The following is a 26115-nucleotide window of genomic DNA, read 5'->3' as shown; positions in this document are numbered from 1 at the left end:
AATTAGCAATCATGTCCTAATCTGGAGAGTCCTTGCCAATCCCCGACATTGCACGCAGGAGTGGTGATAGAACACGCTGTACACCACGCAACCCGGTGGCCAACAGGATGAGCCAGTCTTCAGCTTCTCGTTAAGGGCTTGTGTATCACCTTTGAGTGCTCTCTCACTAGATCCTGGTGCTCATGCCTCTGGCAAGCTCATACTTCCTGGCGCAATCCACTGGGAAAACATCACTGCGACACCCGTCGCACCCAATAACCCAGACTGAAAGAACAAGGTAGGCTGACAAAGGAGCTGAACATCAAGCTACGGGATCTGTGGGTACACAGAGTCCCTGATGGACTACGTTTCTAACCTGGCTGCCAGAAATGCCTATCACAGACCCCCAGTGAAGAGCTGCCAAAATCTTAACCAGTTTCCTCCTCATCCCACGAGGGGGTCGTGGCCCGCTCCTGCCCCCCGGGACTCCTGCCCCATCCAACCCCCTGCATTCCTTGATGCTCCCACCCCAGGGACCCCTGCCCCATCCACCCCCCTCCCCTGACTGCCCCCAGAACCATGCAGGAGGGTCTCGTGGGCCACCGTAGTGGGTACCCACCCCACCCCTAAGAGCCAGAGGGACCTGCTGGGGGGTGAGGTGGGGAGTCCCGGCGGTGCTTCCCTGGGGCGGCTCCCGGAAGCATCCGGCAGGTCCCTTTGGCTCCTAGGGGCGGGGTAGCGTAGCTGGGAGGGAGCAGCCGCTCTCCCCACTAATCACATCAAAAGTGGCACCTTAGGCGCCGACTCCAGGGGTGCTTCGGGGCTGGAGCACCCACAGGGAAAAATTAGGTGGGTGCAGAGCACCCACTGGCAGCTCCCCGCCCGACCCCAGCTCACCTCCGTACCGCCTCCACCTCCTCCCCTGAACCACCCCGCTCTGCTTCTCTGCCCCCGCCCCCTCCTCCCCAGCTTCCCGCGAATCACGTATTCGGCGGGAAGCCAGGGAGGGCTGAGAAGCAAGCGGCGGCTTCGCCCTCAGGCCCAGGGAGGCGGAGGTGAGCTGGGACTGGGAGCGGTTCCCCTGGGCGCCCCCGGGGTTACCTGCTGCGGCTTGGGCGGCCCTCCTCGCGACCCCCTGCCCCAGCTCACCTCTACCTCCCTGGGCCTGAGCATGAAACCGCGGCCTGCTTCTCAGCCCGCCCCGGCTTCCCGCGCAAACAGCTGATTCGCGGGAAACCGGGGTTGGGGCAGAGAAGCAGAGCGGGATGGTGCGTTCAGGGGTGGGGGCAGAGCGGAGATGAGCTGGGGCCAGGCGGGGAGCTGCCGGTGGGTGCTCTGCACTCAACAAATTTTCCCCGTGGGTGCTCCAGCCCCGGAGTACCCACGGAGTCAGCACCTAAGGCGCCACTTTTGGCCGGTTGTTAAATTTAGAGGCCCTTTTAGAACTCATGGGACAACCCGGTTCTAAAAGGGCCTCTAAATTTAACAACCGGCTCCAGCTCACCACTGCAGACCCCTCCCTATGCCTAAAAGTTGAAAATCTGGCCCCTCTACAAAGAGCTGGAGGAGGTTCCACAGCATGGCGCTCTGCTATGACTGTGAGCTAAGAGGTGCCTCAGGGGACCCTCCTGCTGCAGCCACGGGCTACCAGAGACACAAGCAGCAAATACAAGGCAAGGCACTGGGTTACACTCTGCCCATCCTGCATGCACAGTGGAGCGTAAGGAAGGCAGAGGCTGTTGCATGCCAATTGCAGAGAGTAACCCTGTCTTGGGGAGCTGAAGTTATTTTGCCCAAGATTTTCAAGAGTGACTAGTTATTTGGGGGTGGGGGCAACTTGAGACCCCTGAAGAGGGCCTGTTTCTCAGACAGAGCCGAGCACCTGGAAATCAGGCCCCCCTTCGAGAGTGCTCAAAAGTTGGTCTCCCCAAATCTGTCACCATTTTTGAACAGTTTATCTTTCAACCTTGCACCTGGTGCCCCACCCGAGACGTGAACCATTGTTTCCATTAATGCGATGTTCAAAAATGGTGGGGTGTGACCCACCAGTGTGTTGTGAGAAGGACCGAGTGGGGGTCGGCTGTCACTGCCCACATCGCTCCCCACCCTGTGTGTGCCCCAGAAGTGCTCTCCCCGGTCCGCTCGCTTCCACTGGGCTGGGGCAGCAGGCAGTGGCATGGGGAGCAAGATCTGGACAGCAGCAGTGTGGAGGAAGCAGCCGGAACCAGCAAGTGGCCAGTCAGCCTGGGAGTGACTGCGGCCCAGCCCCGGGAAGAGAGGGGCAGCAGGTTGGGGAGAGAGAGCCAAGCAGGGGACTTGGGGTCTGAGGGCTCCTGCACTTTAAATAGCATTCCACAGCCCTGCATGACACCTCCTAGCAAGTGGTAGTTTTCATTCTCTCTCATTGGTGGGTCCCCAAAAAGACTAAATGCACTTGGTGGGTCACCTCAGTAAAGTTTCAGAACCACTGCACTGATGTCCCTTGGCATGCCCAGATGGAGAGGGTGGGGGAAGAGTGTTGGTGCATATACCATCAAACCTGGATTTTATTAGGGCCTTGGGGGCTATCCCAAATCTTTGTCTCATAAGAGATTCAGTGCTGCAGAGCTTAGGAATGGAAATGCAGGTTACATGTCTTGGGGTAACTGCGGGGTGGGGTAAGGTACTTGGCACTCGGCAGATCTGTAGCCATGCCATACGTAACTAAGACAATAAAGCCGTGGAGCTGGAGAAGAGGAGATCTCCTTCAGCAGTTTAGCTTTGATCACATCTACCAGCTCATGGAGTACGTCTCTAATCCCGCTTACAAGTGGAGTGGCAACTGATGGTGTCATTCTCACCTTACACATCAGTCAAAGAAATCAGAATCTGTACTTACTGGGTATCCAGCTGGTCCTGCAGCCCCACTCAATCCAACAGACCCCTTCTCTCCTGGCACACCAGGCTTACCGCGGATGCCATCTGGCCCTTGAATGCCTGGAGGCCCCTGTGCAAAGGAAAGAACAGCTATGCATCTATCTCTGCATGTAGATGGGAAGAGCTACTCTATGAATCACACACACATCAGGTGGCGTTTGAGTTCCAGTAGTCAGCTACTTCGCTGAAGAGCTGAGAAGGTGAGGAGTGAAATGATTTAAAAAAAAAATCACTCGTATGTTTATAAACTGCACCATCAGAGTCCCCAGAAGTATTTAAAACGTAGCTCACAAAGGCATATTCGCCTAATACCTAATCTTCGGAATCCATCTCGCTCCCTCCCCCACTTTTGCAAAAAAAAAAAAAAAAAAGAGTTTTAAAGTTAGATGTTTTGCTGTGGTCAAGGATGCTGGAAAGACAAAACTTGTAGAATGCATCCTCCAGACCTCTTCTGCAGAATAAATACAGACTGACCATAAGCCAGGCAGCTTTGCCTCACACTATGATCCAGTGCACCTTACCCAGAGCTGGACGGGTCCCTTCTGTGGGTGTGAGGGCGGTGAAGTCTCCATACCCATTCTGTCACCAGTTGGCTTGGGACACATGCTCACTGACAGCTGGACTGAGACCACCAAATCATTTTACATAGGGCAGCGCTCAGCCAAAAGATGGAAACAAATCAGTTTCTGGAGGGATGTGGATGTGCATCTTTCCAGCTCCATCAGTGTCACATGACCGGAGACCAGAAGGGTGGTAACTGCATTAGCACACAGCTATCTGTCTTCTACTTACCAGCAGTCCCGGAAGTCCTCTAGGACCTGGGTCTCCCAGTCTCCCCTGAAACAAAGAGGTCATACACTGCTTAATAGTAGAAGGTGAGATGCTCCCACCTAGGCGCAGAGACCACCTGTCTCAAAGAGGGGGAATGCACTCAGCTTTTCCATAATGCAAACAGAACACACACAGTTTACTTCAGGTAGGACCCCTGCAGCGGTTTCCCACCAACATAAAGAATGTCTCCAACAAGCACAGAGCCTTTGATAAGTGCCACATCCCAGGGGCCTATGTTTGCAAAGAGACGAGGGTATCTGTTCACTTGTTAAACCTATGTAACACAAAACTACTGTTTCTCTTCTAGTCTCTACGCCTTCTTCTACTTCGCTCACCACTGTAGTATCTCAGCACCTTGCAGCAGTGCATTAAGTAACGTGACTACACACTGGTCACATGTCCGTGGTTCTCTCATCCTCTCCCCAGGGGAGACACGTGTGCACTGAAGTGTCTTGCTGAGTCTGGAAAATCAGGAGCAGGGAACACGTGCTTGTGCTTTGCTCTCGTGGGATTGAACTGAAAAAACCCCACAGAATCCCTGCCCGTGGTTCATGTGTTGCAGGGCCAATTGTAACCAAGGAGGGAGAGAAATGCACTGGCTCAGGCCAAGCCGAACTAAGGACACAGGATGGAAATGTCTGTCACTTTATTGCTGAAAAATATACTCAGTATGTCAAGGGTACACCGCAGCTTCGACCTGCAGTATTTGAAATGGAGGTCAGTATGTGTTAACTGTCTTCATGTCTCCTCTCCCAAGCTGCAAACCTTCTCAGGTGCAACGAGGGATCAGAACGTGTTCAGATGAGTAGCTGAAACAGGGAGCAGCTGCATTCTGCTGCACGGCACGGCCTCCATTTACAGATTATAAAGGATTCTGAACAGTAAAATCTAATTTAAAGACGGTTTCTCACATTGTGAATTCAATCAACCAGAAAACCGCATTCTAGCACTTGCATTCTGCAGAAGTGAGACTGGAACTGAAGGCCTTGGAGATCCCAGTTCCATACCTTTTCCTTGAGACTCCAAGGTAGCTGGGGAGGGAGTCTGTTACGCATACCCCAGTGCCTATTTTTGTGGTGCAGTGGAACAGGGAGCCTGAATCAACCAAAATGCACAATGTCCCACAATCTCCAGCAGCCTCGAGAGGTCTGGCTGCCCAGGGGCCGTATGAGCTTTGACCAAAGTGGTCATACTTGGGTGCTTAAAGTTGAAAGCAGGAACTCCAGAGGGCTGATCCAAAGCCATGGGGGTGAGTGGGCATTAGTGGCCAATATTGAGAAGCTAAGGCCACAATTAGAGCCATGTGGCTGGCGTACTGCAGAGTGCAATACCTCTTCCTGCCACAGGTGGGATTTCAGGTGCAGGAGACCTCCGGGGGTTGGAAATTTTTTGACCAAAAGATTTTCATCGGAAAATACGGGTTCATCAAAAGCAAAACACTGTTTGCGGGAAGGCACTGGGTTTGACAGAACTTCGGTCGAGGAAGGTTTCTCAGCTCCAGGACGCAAGAGCTGGTCAAAATGAGAATGTGAGCGAGACTGCCTCAAACTAGTAATACCCTGCTTAGATCACTCGCCTGGGATGTGGGAGACCTAGGCTCTAGTCCCTGCTCCAAATCAGGTGCTGGCAGGTCTTCCACATCCCAGGTGAGTGCCCTCACTACGGTGCTATTGGCTACCCTGGGGTATCCCTTGCATTGCTTATTCATCAAAAAAACTTCTGAAGGTCTCAGTCCCTTATGTGGAATGGGAGAAGCGTCCAAACCCTGGACAGTATTCATAGGATGGGAAAACCATTTCCTGCTCGGCTCTAAGGATACCTGGCTGCCCCCAGCTGGCCCTGCAGCATGAGAGCTGCAGGCAGGAGAGGGAGGAGGCACAAAGCAGGGGACAGGGATTCTGTGGGGGCTCTTTCAGTTCAGCCCCACATGGGCAAAGCGTAGGGGGGTCTGCACGGGCTTCTTGCTGCCTCCGCTCCTCATTTCCCAGACACAGCGACAAGCGGAGGAGAAAAGGTGGAATTCGGATCCTGTGCATGGGCTCTCTGAGCTGGAAGCAGGGAGTGTGTGTGTGTGTGTTACATGTGGGCACAGGGGGTCATGCTGAGCCGGGAGTGCAGGGCAGATGCGGGTCCAGAGCGGAGGAGAGGTTACGTAGTAAGACAAGTGGTTCTCAGACTTGGGGCCGGGAGGGGGGGCGCTGTCTGAGCTGGGTTGGGTGGAGCTGAAGAGCCTGGAGGAAGTTTTGCGTTGGGAAAGAGGTGGGTTAAATGAAGGGAGAATGGAGTCACTTGGTGAAAGAGGGAGAGGGTGATGGGTAGTTTGGAGGAGGAGGAGGAGAAGTTGGGAGTGGTGTAAAGGGGACACAAAGGGATGGATAATTTTCTCCCATCCTGCCCTTTACGATAAAGTTCTTCTGTACAGGGGAAAGGGAAGGGGAGTATCTTTTTCCTCTCAATTCCCCCCCAAATCTCTCTTACCCCCCTGCAGCAAAATATTTCCCCGCAAGGCTCACTCGCCCCGCATTCCAGTTTTTCCATTTGGAAACTATGATTCACCTGCACTGGAGCTGGGGGAAGAGGGGAGCTGAGCAGCGTGCTCCCTGCAGCCCTACTGCCTATTTGGGGACACCAGCTCCGTGGCAAACCCACCCCCATCTCCATGGCACTACGCCCGTCTTGCCAGCCTGCCCCGATCCCACCCCACCCCCGTCAACCCAGGTGACCGTATTGACGCTGCCCCCATCCTCAGGAAGTTCACACAATGCGGCACCAGCCAATCAGGTTAGCAGATGTGACAGCCAACTCCCCTTCCAAAGGGAGATATGAATCTGACGGCTGAGCTGACGCAGCTAAAGTGTTGACACATTAATTGGAACTAATTACCTGGGCTCAGGTATTTCTGTCACAGCGATGGCCTCTACATGGAGCAGGAAAAAACTGGGAAGGGGGAGGGCAGCTTAGGAAGTTCCAGGGGCATTGCCTTCTCTTTGTTACTGCCCCCGGGGCTCTTGAGCACCTGCTGTTACCTGGGGGGGAGTTGTGAGCCAGCTCCTATTTGGGGTCTGCTCAGCCACTGGTAGCTGCTCCTCCGCAGGTGTGCCCTAGAAGTCATTACACTGGGCCTGTCGTGAGGGGTGGACCCATGCCGCAATCAAGGTGGGAGGCCCCTCGTTTTCTCTTTTTTTGTACCAAAATCCCTGACACAGCCTCTCATCCCCATAGGGCTCCTTTGCTCCACCTGGCTGGGCTGGGATCCAGCCCCAGGAGGCACCCATGAACAGACGGAGACAGCTCTAACAAGCGCGCTCCTTGCCGCTTTCCACCGCTGGGGTGTCCTAGCAGAGGCACAGTAACCCTGGAAACCCACAGAGGGGCAAACTCAGCTCCCACCCTCCTCCTGACTGGCCTGACCACACAGGAGGCCAGGTCTGGGTGTGCAGGGCTGCTCCGGCCTCCAGCACTTAGACGTGAGAGCCCAGCCCAAGGACAGCACAGTCATGGCCTCGTGGGGGCCCTGTCCGTGCCCTGACCTTTCACACCTGTGTTAAATGAGCTGGCAAAGCTGTCCGAATCCTTGCAGTGCCTGGGGCATCTTGCCACATGTAAAGAGAGAGGAAAGACAGGATGGGACATACCTGTGGACCAGGGGGACCTTTCCCACCAGGTGGGCCAGGGGGAGCCTGTGTGAGGAGAGAGAGGCAGAGATCAGAGCCTGAATATTTCACCCCCCTTTTGCTGAGCGCTCACTGCACATAGGCCGGTTGGTTGAGAGGCTTTTTGACCTTCTCACCACAGAGGCTCAAGCTACCACTTCAACAACCCGCAGGCCTGCACCAGACTTCATTTAACCGCTGGGCGCGGAAGTCACATCAGACCTATCAGTGCCCACAGAAAACAGATGGGCCCTGGAGTTCTGGGGTGTGCTACAGGCCGGTTCTACTGAGAGGCAGGGAACAATACTCACTTTGGGACCGGCTTTTCCTGGAAATCCTGGTGGGCCTCGCACTCCAGGCTCTCCCTGCAAGAAGGAGCAGAAAGAAGTTTGTTAATATTTGTTCTGCTGAAGAACCTCTTGGGTGCAGCAGCAGCCATCTCTCAGTGAAGAATGGTGACTAGGTTGGGAAGGTTAAGGAGAGCTGGTCAGAAAATAGGGGTGAGGGGGGAAGCCTACACAAATGTCCTGACCAGTTCTAGAGGCGAGTGCTACTGATGTGCGTTGGTGGAGACAGGAAGCTGGAGTTTGGGAAACGATTGTAGGGTAACTTCACAGACATGAATACCAATAAGTGTGCCCAACTGATTCGAGATAGGCCAGAGTCAACACCCCAAACACCCACAAAGTTTGATCTGGGATCCAGCCTTTTTAACAGGTCCTTATAATAAGCCAAACCCAGACACTGGAAATGCAAACTCCTAAATTTCAAGGAAGTTTGGAACCTAGCAACTCAGGCCTATCTCTGTCAGTAACATGGAGTGACGAACAGATGTAGCAGGATTTCACTGTGTTCATATTGCTCCCACCCTAAATGTCTGTTCTACAGCCATTTCCCTCTGAATTCAAAACCACCACCACTTTCTTTTAAATCCAACTTTGGTCCGCCAGAAATGAATGGGGAGGTGGGTGGGGGAAGGAGCATAAGCAGCACAAGAGATACCAGAGATACTGGAAGAGCAGTACAGTCGGATCCTGCAGAGGCTAATCCTACACCCTGTTCCTAGCACTGGAAGTAGATCGTTTTCTCCACAGTCACTGCCCCAGTAAATGGCAAAGAAAAACCTCTTTGCAGGTCATCCCAGAGTTCCCAACAATCTTCATCTTTGTAGCTCTTTCACGGTCCTACCTTTTCACCCATGGGTCCTGGCTTTCCTCTGTCACCAACAGGTCCTGGGTAGCCCTGGGACAGATAAAGCCATTGATACTGGTCAGTTAAGGCTGACACACTGTATTCTCTCTCAGTGAGAGGGATGAAATGGAGGAAGCTAGCAGCCTATGGATGGCGGTGCTCATGTCCGAGATGTGGCACCAGACGTCCAGAAGAGGTGGTGGTCATCACACAGGTTAAGGTTTCACACACCTGCCTCTGTTTATTTGGCTTTTTCTCAAATTAACCACCTTACCTTAAACCAACCTTAACAATCTCTTACAAATGAGGGTCTTGTGGCCCTCCAGCTGCTTTGGCCAGCAGTGCCATGCCTAGCTGGCTACCCCTCAGACATTTAACGCTGCCCCCTTCCCACTGGATTAGGAGAACCTCATGAAAGCACTGAAAATGATCACTCAAAAACTAGACCACACCCCTCCCGCCGCCAGAATGGGATGTGCTAGTCCTGAGTATCATTCTGCTTATTCAAACAGCACACAGCTGGGGTGAAGAGGGGCTCAGCAGGGCAGACGGTGCCCATTCAGCTTATTTATTTAGCCAGAGAAGAAGGCGAGATCTTGTGGGGAAAGAGGCTGTATGCGAAGCTGTATGTGCCTCACTTTAACCCGGGGATCAGGGCCGAGAGCTGCACAATGCAACATGAGGGTTTCCAAACCTCCCCTCAAAGCAACAAGGTGGAAGTCACCAAACCTCTTCTGGGCAGACCCATGATTCGGGTCTGGGACTACTAGAGGAAGGGGGTTAGTTCTGCCACGCCAGTAGGGGGGCAATAAGCCAGTATTGGAAAACTGGCCTGAATGAAGCCAGCCATTCTCACTGACTTGCGCCCTGTTCCTTGCACAGAGGAAATTCCAGGGATATACCCAGTGTAGCCAATGGTGCACAGCTGGGCCGGGCCTGTAACTCTATAAAACCCCCTTACACTGAATGTCAGAGGTGCCAGGTGCCTCTGTGCCTCCCTTCCGGGCAGCTATTTTTTTCCAAGCTCACCCTCTCTCTGCCTCTGCCCCATATGTGCTCAAACAGCTGCCTGCTTGGTGCTAGGCCTCATTTTGCACTGGGAACAGACGGGTATCACTTACATACATCCCGACAGGTCCTTGCAGTCCTTCCAAGCCAAGTTTACCAGGCAGCCCCTGCCAGGAAAGAAATGAAAAATGTAACAAATGCAGCAAGAGTGGCTTCAATACAGACGGCCAGTTCTGGTGCCAACGTCAGCATGGAAGGAGCAGTAAAAGATGACCAAGAACTAGGGTGCATAGATCTCACCAGCTAAAAGCTCATCCAAACAGACATTGTCCTTTATGGGTCTAATCTTAAAAGGTGCTGAGCACTTGCAACTCCTGTTGGCTTCAGTGAGGACTGTGGATATTCGGAGTCAGGCTCCAAAAGGACAAGTTATAGAGTTGTACCAATATCTGATTCTTTGATTTGGCCACTACACTCCACCCCCCAACAATTGTTTTGGGTCGAACAAAGCGTTTCATTTAACGTGAGGGGTTTTTAACCATTTTTCTTTCTTTCTTGAATTTAAGAGCATTGATGTTAAACTCGAAACAGCCGGTTTTGATATTTTTTCCTGACAAACAATTTGGTGAGTTCGACATAGATTCGCACAGTGTTTTGGTCGACTCAAATCTGCATCTTTCCTCCAAAAAAAAAAAAAAAGTTGTCCAAAACCTGCCACCCAGCTCCAGTGTTCAGCCAGGTGCAATGTTGGGCCGTCTGGGGAAATCAAAGCTAGCAACACAGACTGCACCGTGGGGAGGGGAAAAGTGGCAGAGCTTCTTCTCTCTGCAGAGAGCCAAGACAGGTAATTCAAGAGGTCACATGGCCTGAGGCAGCTGGGACTGTGCGTATTGGGAGATAAAAGAAAATACATAAAGGCTCCTCTGGCTCAGAGCCAGCAAGAGCCTGAGCTGGAACGTGTTGATATCCAGCTAATATGTAATGAGCCCTTTTCCCAGGAGTCTAGACAACATGTCCGATGTTTCAGTGTGTCATTGAAAAGCACCCTTCTGTTGCTATCCACTTCGTGAAGCACTTCAAAATAAGGGACCCACCCAGCCTCACACTGATCACTCTCTGAAGAGATGCTACCACAGAGCCAACCCCAGAGGAACATTCCAAAATACCAACTAAGCGAAGTCTTTTGTCATTAAGACCAGGCTACATGAAATGGCTCCACGGAGTTCCATCACCCAGCACATGTACACCATCTCATTAGTGGCTCTTACCTTTGGCCCCGGTGAACCTGGGTCTCCATCTGGTCCTGGTTTTCCTGGAGGGGCCTTAAAACAACATTTGGAGAGAGGTGTCATTAACGGAGTCACCTTATAAGGCCATTTTAGGCCTTGGCACTCATTGCTCACTTAGCTGAGCATGGCAATCTAGTTAATATTTGATCGTAATGCATTAACTCTGCCTCTATGGATAGTTGCCTTAGCTCCTGTCTGGCTATGTTCAGTAGCCCTCGATCACCAGTAGCCCAAAGCTGGCACTGCAGAGAGACTGAACCTGGCATGCTGGGTGGCACTCACAGGGCACTGTCTTCAGTATACCTGATGCCCTGCGCAGCAGTAAAGCAGTTAATGGATTCTCAGACATTCTTTCTGGGGATGGCGCGAGACAGTCACCTTATTGACTGAGAAAGTAAGTAGATCTGGGTGCCTTTGGGCCCTGGCAGCTGTATATGGATATTCTGTGCGTTCATGTGCGTGCACTGTCCTGGATGGACTCTGAAGCCTGCCCCAGCGCACGTGATCATGACACCCCTAGTGGTTGCATCATCTGGGGGGTCATAAGACCAAATGCTACTTCACAATGTGACTGCTCCACAGCTTACTGCCAGCTCTCTGTTACTGGCTGCTCCAGCAGCAGGTCCCATGTTATTTACTCTCTGGCATAGCACTGCTAAATGGGCACCGTCTCTGGATTTCCATTAGACTTTTCTATCTGCGGGCACCTAGGGGAGGTTTGTACAGACTCACTGTAGATGCATTTTCGTCATAGAAGTTCAGTGATCAGATTCCCCAAACCAGCCTTATGTACTGTATATAGGCCCAGGGAGTAATGTAAGCATTGCACACCACCCATGAAAAAACATGAAGGAAAGAGAAGCGCCTCCTTGTTGAGGTGTCTCTCAGGCAGCAGTCTTCTCCTCTCCATTCAAGGCATGAGCCAACACCCACTTCTGCCAATTGGGACTTTTCATGGATTTTAACAGGTGTTGGGTCAAGCCCTTTAAGAGTACTCTGAGGGAGGGGTTCCCAATCTGTGGCACACGTACCCCTATGGGGGGCTGGGGGGGTACGTGAGACATCTCTTGCGGGTAAGCAGGAGAAACTGTGTAAAGATGGATTTATTAATTATTTTATTTATTGCATTTTCATAATAGACTACTCAGACGAAGCTTTAAAACTCTGGGAATTTGTTATATAAAATACAGTAGTTAATTTACTTCAAGGTGCACCAGTGAGAACACAGACACACAGAGATGCTGAGGTACAGATCCCAGGTTCAGTTGCTTGGCAACTGTCCAGTCTAACTGAGCCCAGAACTTAGCCAGGGTTTGGTTTTGTTCCCCCCCCGAGTTGTATACGTCACACTATAACTATATCTGTACGCAACAGTGAAATATGGGCAGATGACTAAAGACAGGTAGTGTTAAGAAGAACACTAGTGATGAGAAGGGTAGGGATACACAGGCAGCTGGTAGGTCTGGAAGGGGGCACACAATAAGAAAAAATTAGGAACCTCTGCTTAAGGGGGTTGGATCCTCCCATCTGTTCCTAGTGAGAGAACAGCAGCAACATATTGATGATGGCTGGTAAGGGAATTCAGCCCCTATCTACCATCCACCACCCTCCCAGGGCACACAGCAAAGCAGCGGACTTTCTGCCTTAGTGCTGGGAAGACTAATGCAACAGACAAACTACCGCAGAATGAAGATGCTCCTTACTATTGGTCCAGGAGGTCCATCATGCCCTCTGTCACCTGGTAAGCCACCAGAACCCTGGAGAGAACAGCAAAAGATCAAAACATAAATGTTGAAAGTTGGGGGGGGGGGAAGTGTTACTGGTAAGGGAGACACACAGGGGTATGGCCTGCCAAAGAGCGGTGCAGCCTGCCACGGGACCAATGCTGGTGCTCCTGGTAAGCTGTATGTGCTCACAGCCGCATGCTTTCCTGGAACGGGCTTCTGTAATACTTGGCTCTTGTGTGTCTGTGGATTGGTCACTGATGAAAGTTCATTTAAAAAAAATAGCCTGGAACAGAGCATTCCAGTGAGGTTGGAACAGAACACCTCCCCCTTCGCAGCATGGAACGTTTCCATTTCAAAACGACTTTACAAAACGATTTGTAAAAAAAAAAAATTATGTATTATATCATTTCAAGTTCAAAAAGTCAAATTTGGAACAAAATCTTTGTGATTTTTATCCAAATGAAAATGTTTTCAATGATTTGAAAATGATCAATCTGAAGCAAACTGGATTTTGGAATTTCATTTTGTGAGATTTTTTTTGGGGGGGTCTTTGTTCCATTTTGGACCGGAAAAAGAACATCCAAATGGCAGAATTTCCCACAAAATGGAAAATCTGGTTCCCGCCCAGCTGTAGCTGCTGGCTCCAACTGGTCCCATCTCAGGTCTGGTTTTGATAACCCAATGGCACATGTTTTTTTCTGAAAGGGGCAACTTCTGCAGCCTCCCCTCCCTTGCTCGTCTCTGCACAGATAAGCAGGTGGGGGCTGCACATTACTTGGCAATGGAAATCCTCATCCGACCTCCCATCATCCAGAGAAAGAGATGCACCCCTTACAATGCACCCCAAGGGCCTCTCTCAGGCAGTGTCCGGAAAGAAGTCGTTTTAAGGTGACTGGTAGCAGTTCACCGGCATTTCAGAGAGCTGGACAGGGTCAGATGGGGAGAGGGGGTTAAGAGAGCGAAGACTGCTATAAGGCAGCACCTGAGGCAGAAGGATGCTGTTGTATCTCCGCCCGAAGAGGGGAGGCATGTGATAGGTCAGCTCTCAAGCATTCTAGGTTAAATCTTGTACCACTGAACTGGGTCGTTATTAGCTGACGATCGAACATGGAAAGTTTGTGTTGGAAGGTAATAAGACCCCACAGCAGGTTTGCTTGCAGTAGGATTTTGTCAACATTAACAAGGGTGTTGCAGGGTCTAAAGTGACAAACCTCTATCTCTAATCAAAACCCTGGATCTGAATACAGGGCAGGACCCTCTTTACACTCAGAGGTCACACCCAGGAAGGCAAGGCTGACTGGTTAATTGAACTAAGGTTGGACTTGATCTTTGCTCAAGGAGCCACCATCATTAGGGAACTAGCCTAGGACTTAGAATCATAGAATCATAGAATATCAGGGTTGGAAGGGACCTCAGGAGATCATCTAGTCCAACCCCCTGCTCAAAGCAGGACCAATCCCCCAATTTTTGCCCCAGTTCCCTAAGTGGCCCCCTCAAGGATTGAACTCACAACCCTGGGTTTAGCAGGCCAATGCTCAAACCACTGAGCTATTTGATAGACTCAAGTTCAATTCCTAGCTCTGCCACAGACTTCAGGTGTGATCTTGGGCAAGTCACTTAGTCTTTCGGTGCCTGAGTTTCCCATCTGTGCAATGGAGATAATAGCCCTGCTCTGCCTCACAGGGGTGTGTGAGGATAAGTACATTAAAGATTGTGAAGCACTTTGAGATCTACAGACAAACAGCTGCATACAAGAGCTAGGTATTATTGTCATGCTGACGTGGCTCAAAGGACTGGAAGAATTTAAAACAAACACACAAGGAATTCTACTCACAGCTGGTCCCTTTCTGCCAGGGCTCCCCATGGCACCTGATGCACCCTGCAGGATAAGTTAGACAGATAAGGACCAAGAGAGATCACAAACCTTCCCCCAGCTCCCACCCAGCACTGTATTCTATGAACATGGATTTGCACATGAGCTCAGCTTTCCCTGTAAGGGAAGTGCTCTAGTGATACAAGCTGGAATCATGTGTAAACCTGACAGCTCATTCCTATTAAAGGTTAGATCAGAATAGGGTTGCCAGGCGTCCGGCTTTCAACCAGAACACCCAGTCAAAAAGGGACTCTGGTGGCTCTGGTCAGCACCGATGACTGAGCCGTTAATAGTCTGGTCAGTAGTGCAGTGGGGCTAAGGCAGGCTCCCTGTCTGCCCTGGCTCTGTGCAACTCCCCAGAAGCAGCCAGCATGTCCAGCCCCTAGGCGCAGAGGTGATCAGGAAAGCTCCGCATACTGCCCCTGCCCCCGGCTTCGCAGCTCCCATTGGCTGGGAACCGCAGCCAATGGGAGCGGTGGGGGAGTCGCCTCCAGGCATGAAGCTGCCTGGCTGCACCTCCGTCTAGCCGCTTCTGGGAGCGGCGCAGAGCCAGGGCAAGCAGGGAGCCTGCCTTAGCCCTGCTGTACCACCGACTGGGAGCAGCCTGAGGTAAGCGCCGCTCGGCTGGAGGCCGCACCGTAAACCCCCTGCCCCAGCTCGGAACCTCCTCCTGCACCCCAAACTCCTCAGCCCTAGCCCCACCCCAGAGCCCACACCCCCATCTGGATCCCTCACCCCCTCCCACCCCAGCCCAGAGGCCCTCCCCCCACATCCTGAACCCCTCATTTCTGGCCCCACCCCAGAGCCTGCACCCCCAGCTGGAGCCCTCACCCCCTCCCAAACCCAAACCCTCTGCCCCAGACTAGTGAAAGTGAGTGAGGTTGGGGGAGAGCAAGCGACGGAGGGAGGGGGGCTGGAGTGAGTTGGGGGCAGGGCCTCAGAGAAGGGGTGGAGCCTCGGAGCAGGGCAAGGGTGTTCCGTTTTGTGCAATTAGAAAGTTGGCAACCCTAGATCAGAAGCAAGGAGTTTCGGGATCTCATCCTAGCTCTTAATAAATGTCTGTTCCCAGCACATCACTATGCAGTTTGGTTCTATGCAGCGCCTCTGCATGAAGGGCTCAGGACTGGAACAACAGGGTCCAGTGTGCTAGGAGTGAGGGTTGAGGGTCGTTGGCAGAGCTATTTCTGGGCACAGAACTGGCATGTCTATGAGAGCACAGAGGGTGGCTGCAGGTGACAGAAATGAATGGGCAGAGCTGGGGAGAGAACTGGAATGCTGGAGGTTTGGTGCAAGTGGGGAATGAGGAGCATGAGTCATGCCAGCCCCAAGCCTGCGCTGTAAAACCCTCACTGCCATGCAAAGATGGGCCTAGACCACCAAGTTTGGATCCAGCTCCGAAAGTCCCCAAGCCTGAGGGAGTTTGGTCTGTGGTTCAGTTCGGATTCATCTCCCTGCTTTTAGGGGTACGTTTATAAGAGACTTACCAAATTTACCAGAGACAAACCAACACTGGAACCAACGAATATCGGAGTTAACATAACATGCAGTAATACAGCAGCTTTCACCTGCAGCCCTGGCCCCTGTAGCCAGCATGGCAATTACAACATAATGAAGAATATTTAAGTATATAGTATAGAATGGGAACCTGTGTACCAGGCTTTCCTTCTGGGCCTGCTATTCCAGGAATGCCTCGTAAGCCCTGTAAAGGAGATTTTTACCTTGGATAAGAATATGAATTAAAATAGGTGCTCAGATTTTAAATGCTGAAAATATAGACGGCAAAAGCAGCTTTTAAAGGACACCGTTATGTGCAACTATATAAGCAAACACAAATATTTTCATAAGAGCAATTTAAACAAATGGGAAAAAACAGTTACTTATCTTCTCGTATCTGTTGTTCTTCAAGATGCGTTGTTCATGTACATTCCACATTAGGTGTGAGCGTATTGCGTGCACGAGCGTCAGAAACTTTTTCCCTTAGTGGTTCCTGTTGGGGCCCCCTGACTGGTGCCACTGCGCCGTGCATATATACCCCTGCTGCCCGACCTCCTCTGGTTCCTTCTTGCTGGCGACTCCAACAGAGAGATAGGAGGGTGGGTGGTGGAATGGACGTGAACAACACATCTCAAAGAACAACAGTTACGAGAAGGTAAGTAACCGTTTTTTCTTCTTCGAGTGCTTGTTCACGTCCATTCCACATTAGGTGAATCACAAGCTTACCTCTGGAGGAGGGTAGGAGTCACAGGAACAACTGATTGGAGGACCGCTCTGCCAACCACCGCATCCTCTCTGGCCTGCTAATTGACCGCGTAGTGGGTTGTGAAGGTGTGCACCGAGGACCAGGTGGCTGCTCTTCAGACCTCCTGGATCAGGACCTGTGCCAGGAAAGCAGAGGAAGTCACTTGCGCCCTGGTCGAGTAGGCCGTGACTGCCAGGGCTGGAACACCTGTGAGCTCATAGCACGCCCGGATGCAGCTTGTTATCCAAGACAAGATCCGCTGCGGCGACATCGGGAGGCCTTTCATCCTCTTGGCTATGGCCACGAACAACTGCACAGATTTACGAAAGAGTTTGGTGCGCTCCAAATAGAACGCCAGCGCTCAACGGACATCCAGGGTGTGTAGGCTGCGGTGACTCGGGTCCGTATGGGGTTTTGGAAAAAACACTGGCAGACAAATGTCCTGGCCCAAATGGAATTGCGAGACCACCTTAGGGAAGAACTTGGGGTGCGGTCGGAGCTGCACCTTATCCTTGTGAAACACTGTATATGGTGGCTCAGAGGTGAGAACCCTCAGCTCGGACACCCTTCTGGCTGAGGTAATGGCCACCAGAAATGCCACCTTCCAGGAAAGGTGGAGGAGGGAGCAGGTAGCGAGGGGCTCAAACGGGGGTCCCATGAGTTTAGAGAGGACCAAGTTAAGGTTGCAAGGAGGGACTGGGGGGCGTGAGTACGGAAACATCCTCTCCAATCCATTGGGTGGGAAAACACCGAGCCCCCCGAAAACCCTGGATGGAAGGCAGAGATGACCGCCAGGTGCACTCTAAGTGAGGACAGGGCCAGCCCCTGCTGCTTGAGGTGCAGGAGATATTTGAGAATGGCTTGCACCGGGGCCTGGCACGGCTGCACCTGCTGGGGCTCACACCAACAGGAAAACCTTTTCCATTTGGCCATATAGGTAGCCCTGGTGGAGGGTTTCCTACTGCCAAGCAGAATCTGCTGCACAGGAAGGAAGCACTGGCTCTCCAAGGCGTTTAGCCACAGGGCTTCCACGCCGTCAGGTGTAGTGACTGCAGGTCGGGGTGGAGAAGCCGCCCACCGTCCTGCGTGATGAGGTCCCAGTGTAGGGGCAGGACTACCGGGGCCTCCACCGACAGCTCTAGGAGCGTTGTGTACCAGTGCTGGCGGGGCCATGCCGGGGCGATGAGGACCACCACCGCCCTGTCCCTGCGTACCTTGAGCAGGACCTTGTGTACCAAGGGGAGTGGGGGAGCGGAAGCATGACATCTGCTCTGAGCGTCCACTCGTGCATGTGATACAACCTGCTGAGGTAGTCTGCCAGCTTGTTTCGCACCCCTGGGAGATATGACGCCTCGAGGAGAACGGCGTGGGCTATACAAAAGTCCCAGAGGAGGAGAGCCTCACGACAGAGCGGTGAGGAACGGGCCCCGCCCTGCTTGTTTATATAAAACATGGCAGTAGTGTTGTCTGTCAGAACTGTCACACTGTGACCACTCAGAGTGGCGTGAAAGGTCTGGCAGGCTGGACGAACCGCCCTGAGCTCCTTCACATTGACATGGAGCAACTGCTCTGCTCCAGACCACAAGCCCTGAGTCCTGAGGTCCCCCAGGTGAGCCCCCCATCCGTGGTCTGACGCGTCCACCACCAGCGTCAGGTCCGGCTGTGGGGTGGCAAAGGGGATGCCTTCGCAAACCACAGGCTGGGTCTGCCACCACCGCAGGGAGTTCAGAACGTCCCTTGGGGCTGTCACTACCAAGTCCAGGGGGTCCCTGCCTGGGCGGTACACCCGAGCGAGCCACGCCTGCAGTGTCCCGAGTCTCAGTCTGGCCTGCCTGACCAGGTGCATGCATGCTGCCATGTGGCCAGCAGCCGCAGGCAGCACCTGGCCGTTGTCGTTGGAAACTGGCGCAGGAGGCCACTGCTTGCTGGATAGCCTGAAATTGGGATACTGGAAGGCTTGCCCTGGCCTGCAGCGCGTCCAGGAGCTCCCCTATGAATTCCACTCTCTGCGTGGGCACGAGAGTGGACTTGGGGACGTTGACCAGGAGCCCCAGCTCGCAGAACAATCTCAGGGCCACCTCCACGTAGCCCCGCACTTCCGCTTCGGATCGACCCATCAGGAGCCAATCGTCGAGGTACAGGTACACCCAGATTCTCTGCCTCCGTAAGAAGGCTGCCACCACCGCCATGCACTTCGTGAACACCCGTGGGGCCGCGGCTAGACCGAACGGGAGAACCGCAAACTGGTAATGCTCTTGGCTCACGGTGACGCTCAGGAACCGCCGATGAGCTGGGTGGATGGCGATATGAAAGTATGTGTCCTTCATGTCGAGGGCGGCGTACCAGTCCCCTGGATCCAGGGAAGGGATGATGGTGCCCAGAGAGACCATACGGAACCGAGCCTTGACCAGGAACTTGTTGAGTCCACGCAGGTCTAGGATGGGACGAAGGCCCCCTTTGGCCTTGGGGATGAGGAAGTACCGGGAGTAGAAACCTTTCCCCCTTAGGCCGTGCGGCACCACCTCTACTGCCCCCGCCTCCAGCAACGAGCGAACCGCCTTCTCTAGGAGATGCTCGTGAGAGGGGTCCCTGAAGAGGGATGGGGAAGGGGGGTGGGAGGGAGGGAGCGAAGAGAATTGCAGCGAGTACCTGTTCTGTACCGTGCGTAAGACCCAACGGTCCGACGTAATGCTGGACCACGCACGGGAGAAACGGGCCAGGCGGTTTAGGAAACAAGGGGACGGATCCGGTGACTGGTCTGGTACGCTGTCCTCGAGCGCACCTTCAAAAGCCTGGTTTAGTGCCCGGCTGGGACTTGTGCGGGACCTCGGTTCTGGCCCGGTACATTATTATTGTTATTATTGCGCTGTCGCCTGTTATCCCTGCCTCGCCTACGGGAAGGCTCATGCCTATGACAAGGCTGGTAATGTTGCTGAGGGGGAGGCTGCGGCTTAAAGGGCTTCCTCTGCGTCACCGGGGTGTGCATATCCAGCGACTTAAGTGTAGCCCTTGAGTCCTTGAGGCAATGCAGCCTTGCGTCTGTCTGGTCCGAAAAGAGCCCGGACCCTTCAAAGGGGAGGTCCTGGAGTGTGCTCTGGACCTCAGGCGGCAGGCCTGACTCCTGCAGCCACGCCGAGAGCCTCATGACCACCCCCGACACAATTGTTCTGGCCGCCGCGTCTGCTGAATCCAGGGAGGCCTGGAGAGAGGTCTTAGCCACTGTCTTGCCCTCGTCCACTAGGACCGTAAACTCCTGTTGGGAACCTTGCGGGAGGTTGTCCTTAAACTTCCCCACCGCTGCCCAGGCGTTAAAATTATGCCTGTTGAGGATGGCCTGCTGGTTCGCAATCCTCAACTGAAGGCCCTCGACGAGTACACCTTTCTGCCAAAAAGGTCCAGGGATTTTGCCTCCTTGGCCTTAGGTGCCAGGGCCTGTTGACCATGGTGCTCCTTTTCATTCACCGCCGAGACCACCAGGGAGCATGGACTTAGGTGGCAAAATAGGAATTCATAGCCCTTTGATGGGGCGAAGTACTTGCATCTACACCCTTGGCTGTTGGAGCACTAGAAGCTGGGGGTCTGCCATATAGTCTTATAATTTGATTGGATGGTCTTAATGAGTGGGAGCGCTATTCTAGATGGACCTTCAGGGCTCAAAATGTCCACCATGGGGTCCTCCTGCTCAACCGTCTCCTCGGCCTGCAGCCCCAAGTTCTGGGCGACCCTACGCAGTAGCTCCTGGTGGGCTCTGTGGTCTATGGGCGGACGGCCGGACACCGCTGTTCCCGCCACCGCCTCATCTGGGGATGACGAGGAGGTTAGCAGCTGCTCAGCCCCCTCAGGCTGGTCCTCCTGCTCCCCTTCTCCCATGGGAGGGGCCTCCGGCTTGGACTGGGGCAGGAGACCTTGGTGCCGGTTTACCCTGGGGGGATGCTGGAGACCTGGATATTGTGGCTTCCGGCGTCGTCGGTGTGGGGACCAGGACCGCTGCACTGAGTAGCTCACCCTGGACAGGGCCCCTTGGTGCTGTTGACAGGCCCAAGGAGTCCAAAAGGACCAATGACCTGGCAGCCCCCACTGTGCACTGCCATCCAGAGCACGGTGCGAGTGACTGTAACGGCCAGAGTTGGCGCCGGACTGCGGCGATGCCGACCGCGAAGGCCAAGGCGGTGCTGACGATCTGTGCAGACGGGAGGTCGACGAGTGGCTCCTAGCAGAATGGGAGCGAGATCGGTACCGATATCCCCAGGACTGGTACCGGGATCTGGACCAGGACTGGCGCCTGCAGGAGTCCTCCGGCAAGGGCCGTCTCGACTCCTCCCGGTGCCGGTCTCTAACTGGTGCTGGGGATGTGCCTTGTCCGTGACTTCCTCGTGCCAATCCACTCCCGATACCACAACTTCCTTCTGAGCCGCAGGTAACTGGGAGTCCGCAGATGCAGAGCTCGACTGGGACCAACTCCAGGAGCAGTGCCAGGACGGTGTCCTTGAACGGCACAACCTTGCCGGCTTACCCCTCGATGGCACCCGTGGCATGGGTGCCGGAGAATTCTCCCTGTACAGGAGAGGGCTCGTCGCCGACAGCTCAGTGAGGTCCTTTGCCGCCTCAAAGGTGCCAGGCATGGAGGGCTGATCAATTAAGTCCTTGAGCCCATCGTCCGCACTGAGCTCACTTAGGCCTGGGCTCGGTGGGACTTGTGGTGCTGGAGCCGCCGGTGCCGGTACAGCGGCCTTTCCACTCTTATCGGCGCTCGGGGCCTTGGAAGGTGCCGGCCTCCTATGTGGGGAACGTCCACGCATTCCTTTTGGCTGCGCTGTGGGCCACACTGGGGAGGACGAGCGGTGCCAGGGCCTAGTCTGGCGCTGTAGGGCCGACATTTTTCGGTGTTGAGCCAGTCCCAGGTCTCCCGACGGCTCCAGGGCACTACGCACCGAGGAAGCCGGAGCCGGCGTTGGGCACTCTGGGGCCGGTGGCTGTAATGCCACTTCCATCAACAACTGCTTTAAACCAAAGTCTCTTTCTTTCTTCTTGGGTTGAACGCCTTGCAAATCTTACACAGCTCAGTTTGATGTTCTTCCACCAGGCAACGAAGACACAAGCCGTGGGGGTCACTAACTGGCATAGGCTTGCGGCAGGTGGCACAAGCCTTAAACCTGTGGGCCTGGGGCATGCCCTGCAGCCCGGGGTGGGTGCTGGAAGTCTCCAAGCACCTAATCACTTAAGTGTCCACAACAAAGTGTATGCGAACTAACTGATAACAGCTATCTATAAGAGAAAGGCTAAGGGACTGCTCTCGCACGAGAGAGAGGCTGTTCCAATGCCGTCACGGACAGTAAGAAGGAACCGGAGGGGGTCGGGCGACAGGGGTATATATGCACGGCGCAATGGCGCCAGTCAGGGGGCCCCGCCGGCCCGACGGGAGCAGCTAAGGGAAAAAGTTTCCGACGCTCGTGCACGCAACACATGCACACCTAATGTGGAATGGACGTGAACAAGCACTCGAAGAAGAATAGTAGGCTTTTGCATACGTACGTTTGTTGGCTATGTGAGCGCTAAACTCTGCCTACCGGGACAACAGTGATTAATGCAAACACATCTGTCTCTACTGTTATCTTGTCCTCTACCCACCTCCTGCTGTCTGACTGTTTATTCACCTGCTATGTGTCATCTAAATCCTCGGTTGGGACCTCTCTGGGGCAGGCAGTGTTTTCTGTTATTTGTTTGCACAGTGCTTAGTACAACATTGGCCTCATTCCCGTTGGAACTCCCTGGATGCCAGTGCAAGAGAAAGAAACTGCAGGTGCAAACTGGTAGGTTTGGAAACCTTCCCAAGAGAAGATGGTGTTCATACTGCACTGTGCTCATTACCATGCATTGTGTCTCCTGTCTGTGCCCTCACTCAGCACCCTGTGCAAACAGCTTCTAGCAGCCCTTTCCCACCTCCACTGGTGAATGTTCGAATCAAAAAAGAAACCGAGTAGCAGGTAAAAGGCTATTTTTACTGCCACAGAGAGAAAAATGTCAAGGTTCTTAAACCTATTTTTTCCTCCCTATCCTCTTTTGCCCATCCCCACAACTATTAGTTGTAGCTTAGTTGTCAGATGTAAACTTGTGTAATAACAGATCCTCTGAAAGCTACTTAAAAGAGAGTCTTGCTTCCTACATTCCTTGCTAGTAGGTAAAAAGTCAGTTGTGTTTCTGGTGGGGTTTTTATTAATTATGATTATTATGTTAACAATGTAAAACTTGTATAGAATAACACTTATCCTGATTCTCCTACCTCTGGCCTTCCTACAGGCGTACCCAAAGGCAGAATACAACCCACAGAACATTTGAACACAAACACATTTTCAAATCGCTGCCAAACCCCAAGCCTGGCGCACAAGAATGGTCTCATGCCGGAGCTATCCTACGAAAACCGTTGATTGCAAACAGCCCAGGCCAAAGGGTGCTGTAGAGGTTAGCAAGCCCTGTTAACACTTTTCAACCTTAATTTGTGAGCTACAGAAAACAAAAGTGTTACATTTTCAATAAATCCTAATTAGGCACATGTGCAACTACAGCACCAACAGTGAAGGGCACAATTAAGATGCCTAATTAGGCTGAGAAATACGCTATTGTGCCCTTGATGAGAAGCCATACTCCCATGCATGCTGCCTATTTGTTTTCACGCTCTCACACAGGCGAGCAATTGCGGCTATGCTTTTAAGCACACACCTAGTTAAACACACAAGGTCTGGACACTGGCGTGAGTCGGGAGGATCTGCACTGCAAATCAGCAGAGTCGCACTAACAGCAGATCAGACTAATGCCCTCTGTTTGGAGAACGGTACACTTGTATCTGCCAGCTCTGAATCCCATCTAGGCTTTCCGCTTTCAAAGCTGAACCATGCAACTGGGGCAGCCAGTCCTGATCCCTTCTCTCGAGCAAACTTCCCAAGAGTTTGAGCCTGAGCATTGGTGTACTGCTACTTACTGGGGGTCCTGGGATTCCAACCAACCCACGCTGGCCCGTACGGCCCTGTAAAGAAACAAATATTACAAGAAAGGACTCTGCCATCATTAAACAAGATGCAAATTCAGAAGCCTTAATATGCAAGTTTAGCAACAGGAATGATCTTTGCCAGCTCAGGGTTTAGCTGATCACCATATCTGGGGTCGAGAAGGAATTTTACTCCAGGGAAGATTGGCAGAGGCCCTGGGGTTTTTTGGCCTTCCTCTGCAGCGTGGGGCACGGGTCACTTGCTGGAGGATTCTCTGCACCTTGAAGTATTTAAACCATGATTTGAGGACTTCAGTAACTCAGACATAGGTTAGGGGTTTGTTACAGGAGTGGGTGGGTGAGATTCTGTGGCCTGCGTTGTACAAAAGGTCAGACTAGATGATCATAATGGTCCCTTCTGACCTTAAAGTCTATGAGCAGTAAAAGCTACAGGGCCTTTAAATATATAGACTGGTTTATACTTCAATTATGGCTCCAATTTTATCTAAACTCCTCTCTCGTACGGTATTTCTACGTGACTAGCAAGGAGTCGTTTATGCAGTCCTTTCAAGTGCAGGGACCTTGCTATGGTTATCTGCCGCTGCTATCCACCTCTTAGCCACCTCCACAGTAGATCTCTGCATAGTGGCTCTGTGCCTTCAAGTCATTCAGAAGCTCCAGCATCCTGATTCGGGAAAGCAACTTACTTGAGTCTCATTGACAACAATGGGACTTCAGCTTATGCTTAAAGTTGAGAACGTGCTTAAGTGCTGTCTGACCTGGAATGCTAGTGAGGACCAAGGCAGCCACTCTTCAGTACAGTTTCTCATGCAGTATGCTTTATGCCCATGCTACATGATCTGTGCTCCTCACAAAGCAATTTTTTGGAGCTATTTAAGGTACTGGGTTCAAGCCCTATAATGACCCCAACGTTCACCTCCAAGTAACGAAAGGCTCTGTTAGTTACCCTGTGTCCTCTTGGCCCGGGCGTTCCCTTCAAGCCATCTGATCCTCGACTGCCCTAAAAATTCACAGGGGAAAATCATTTCAGGCACCACTGCTTGATTCCCCCACTCCCCACCATCCCTGTCTATCTTAGAGATACAGAGCTGGGCATGTGTCTGTACAATTTCAGAGGCTTCTTCCAAAGCCCATTGGACTCAATGGCTCTAACAGCTTGGGGTCAGGCTGGAGATGTTGGTTTTGATGTAGATTTTCCTACTGAAACGATGCTGTAATGGGTGTAACATGTGGGAACGGCTAGAGCTTACATTAAATGCCACATCAGTCCCAAGCTGTGGTGGCGGAGATGCTGGGCCCAGCCAGCACTGTTATGTGGCGGGGCGGGGACAGACATGACTTTTTGTATGTGCCTACCACTTACTGAAACCCCCAAGCTGCCAGGATGCAGTTTCCTAGATAGCCTGGGTTGGGAATGTGAGAACTACCAGTTCCCTGGAAGTCTCCAAAAGTGCTGTCTGCTCAGGGCCAGAGGTGAACCCAGAAATCTTCTGAAAGCAGCAGACACAAGCTGGAGCAAGACCCCCAACATGTGCCAAAACCTCACCCTACGTAAGGCGTGGCTCCCACCCCCTTCATATTCTGAAACCCTGCCTAGAGGTTCAGTTGGGCTGCCAGGCTGGGCAGCAGCTCCGCTGGGGTCCCATCAGCTGGATGTCTATGGATCATGGGACTTCCTATCATGCCAATGCCCACTGATCAGTAACGAGAGGATGTGTGTGTAAGGGGTGGATGGGTACACAGAGGTGGAAGGTGATTGTCAGTATTTTCCCCCTCCTCTCCTGGTCAGATTTATTCTGTAGCCTATAACTCCGCCAGCTCTGCCTTCATTGAGGAAGGAGGGTTTTTCCCTTTTTAAGCAATGCACTAAATGGAGGCCACAGTCATTCTCACAGCTTGAGACCTGTCAAGCAGATTCACAGATGGGGCTTTAAAGAAAATGAACGCTGCAACTGTGGAGAGCAATTGAGATATATTTCTGGGCTTTCCACTTCTGCAAAAGGGGACACCCCCTACACTTTGGGAAACAGTGAAAGACCCACTGCCAGTTATATTACTAGCGGAACAAGATATTATTTTATAAAAGGACTCCGTCAGATCAAATATGGCCCGAGGTTGTCCTTGTGATAGCTCAGTGGTTTGAGCATTGGCCTGCTAAACCCAGGGTTATGAGTTCAATCCTTGAGGGGGCCATTTAGGGATCTAAGGCAAAAATTGGGGATTGGTCCTGCTTCAAGCAGGGGGTTGGACTAGATGACCTCCTGAGGTCCCTTCCAACCCTAACTTTCTATGTGAAGTGCACTCAACATTGCAAATGTTTAAGTTATGCAAATGCTCTTACAAAATCTAAGACCAAAGAGAAATGTTTCCTTGACTGAAAAAAAACAAAAACCACACACACAACCT

The 26115-nt window shown here is 52.5% G+C and overlaps 1 protein-coding gene across 1 annotated transcript in view; it reads right to left on the bottom strand.

Moving 5' to 3' along the window:
• LOC144276273 (uncharacterized) overlaps positions 1–26115 on the bottom strand; it is a 252380-nt gene that overhangs the window by 32189 nt on the left and 194076 nt on the right. The window contains exons 28-39 of the mRNA XM_077836247.1: positions 24656–24709; positions 23683–23727; positions 16113–16166; positions 14429–14473; positions 12571–12624; positions 10847–10900; positions 9692–9745; positions 8568–8621; positions 7691–7744; positions 7362–7406; positions 3688–3732; positions 2858–2965 (exon numbers count right to left, since the gene is read on the bottom strand). Coding sequence (XP_077692373.1) covers positions 2858–2965; positions 3688–3732; positions 7362–7406; positions 7691–7744; positions 8568–8621; positions 9692–9745; positions 10847–10900; positions 12571–12624; positions 14429–14473; positions 16113–16166; positions 23683–23727; positions 24656–24709 — 666 coding nt within the window. The remainder of the gene's footprint in view (positions 1–2857; positions 2966–3687; positions 3733–7361; positions 7407–7690; positions 7745–8567; positions 8622–9691; positions 9746–10846; positions 10901–12570; positions 12625–14428; positions 14474–16112; positions 16167–23682; positions 23728–24655; positions 24710–26115) is intronic.

This window comes from Eretmochelys imbricata, chromosome 16 (assembly GCF_965152235.1).
Source record: "Eretmochelys imbricata isolate rEreImb1 chromosome 16, rEreImb1.hap1, whole genome shotgun sequence".
In the NCBI taxonomy this organism is placed as follows: Eukaryota; Metazoa; Chordata; order Testudines; family Cheloniidae; genus Eretmochelys; species Eretmochelys imbricata.
Note: the sequence above shows the minus strand (reverse complement) of the source record. Positions and strands in the feature narration are given on the sequence as shown.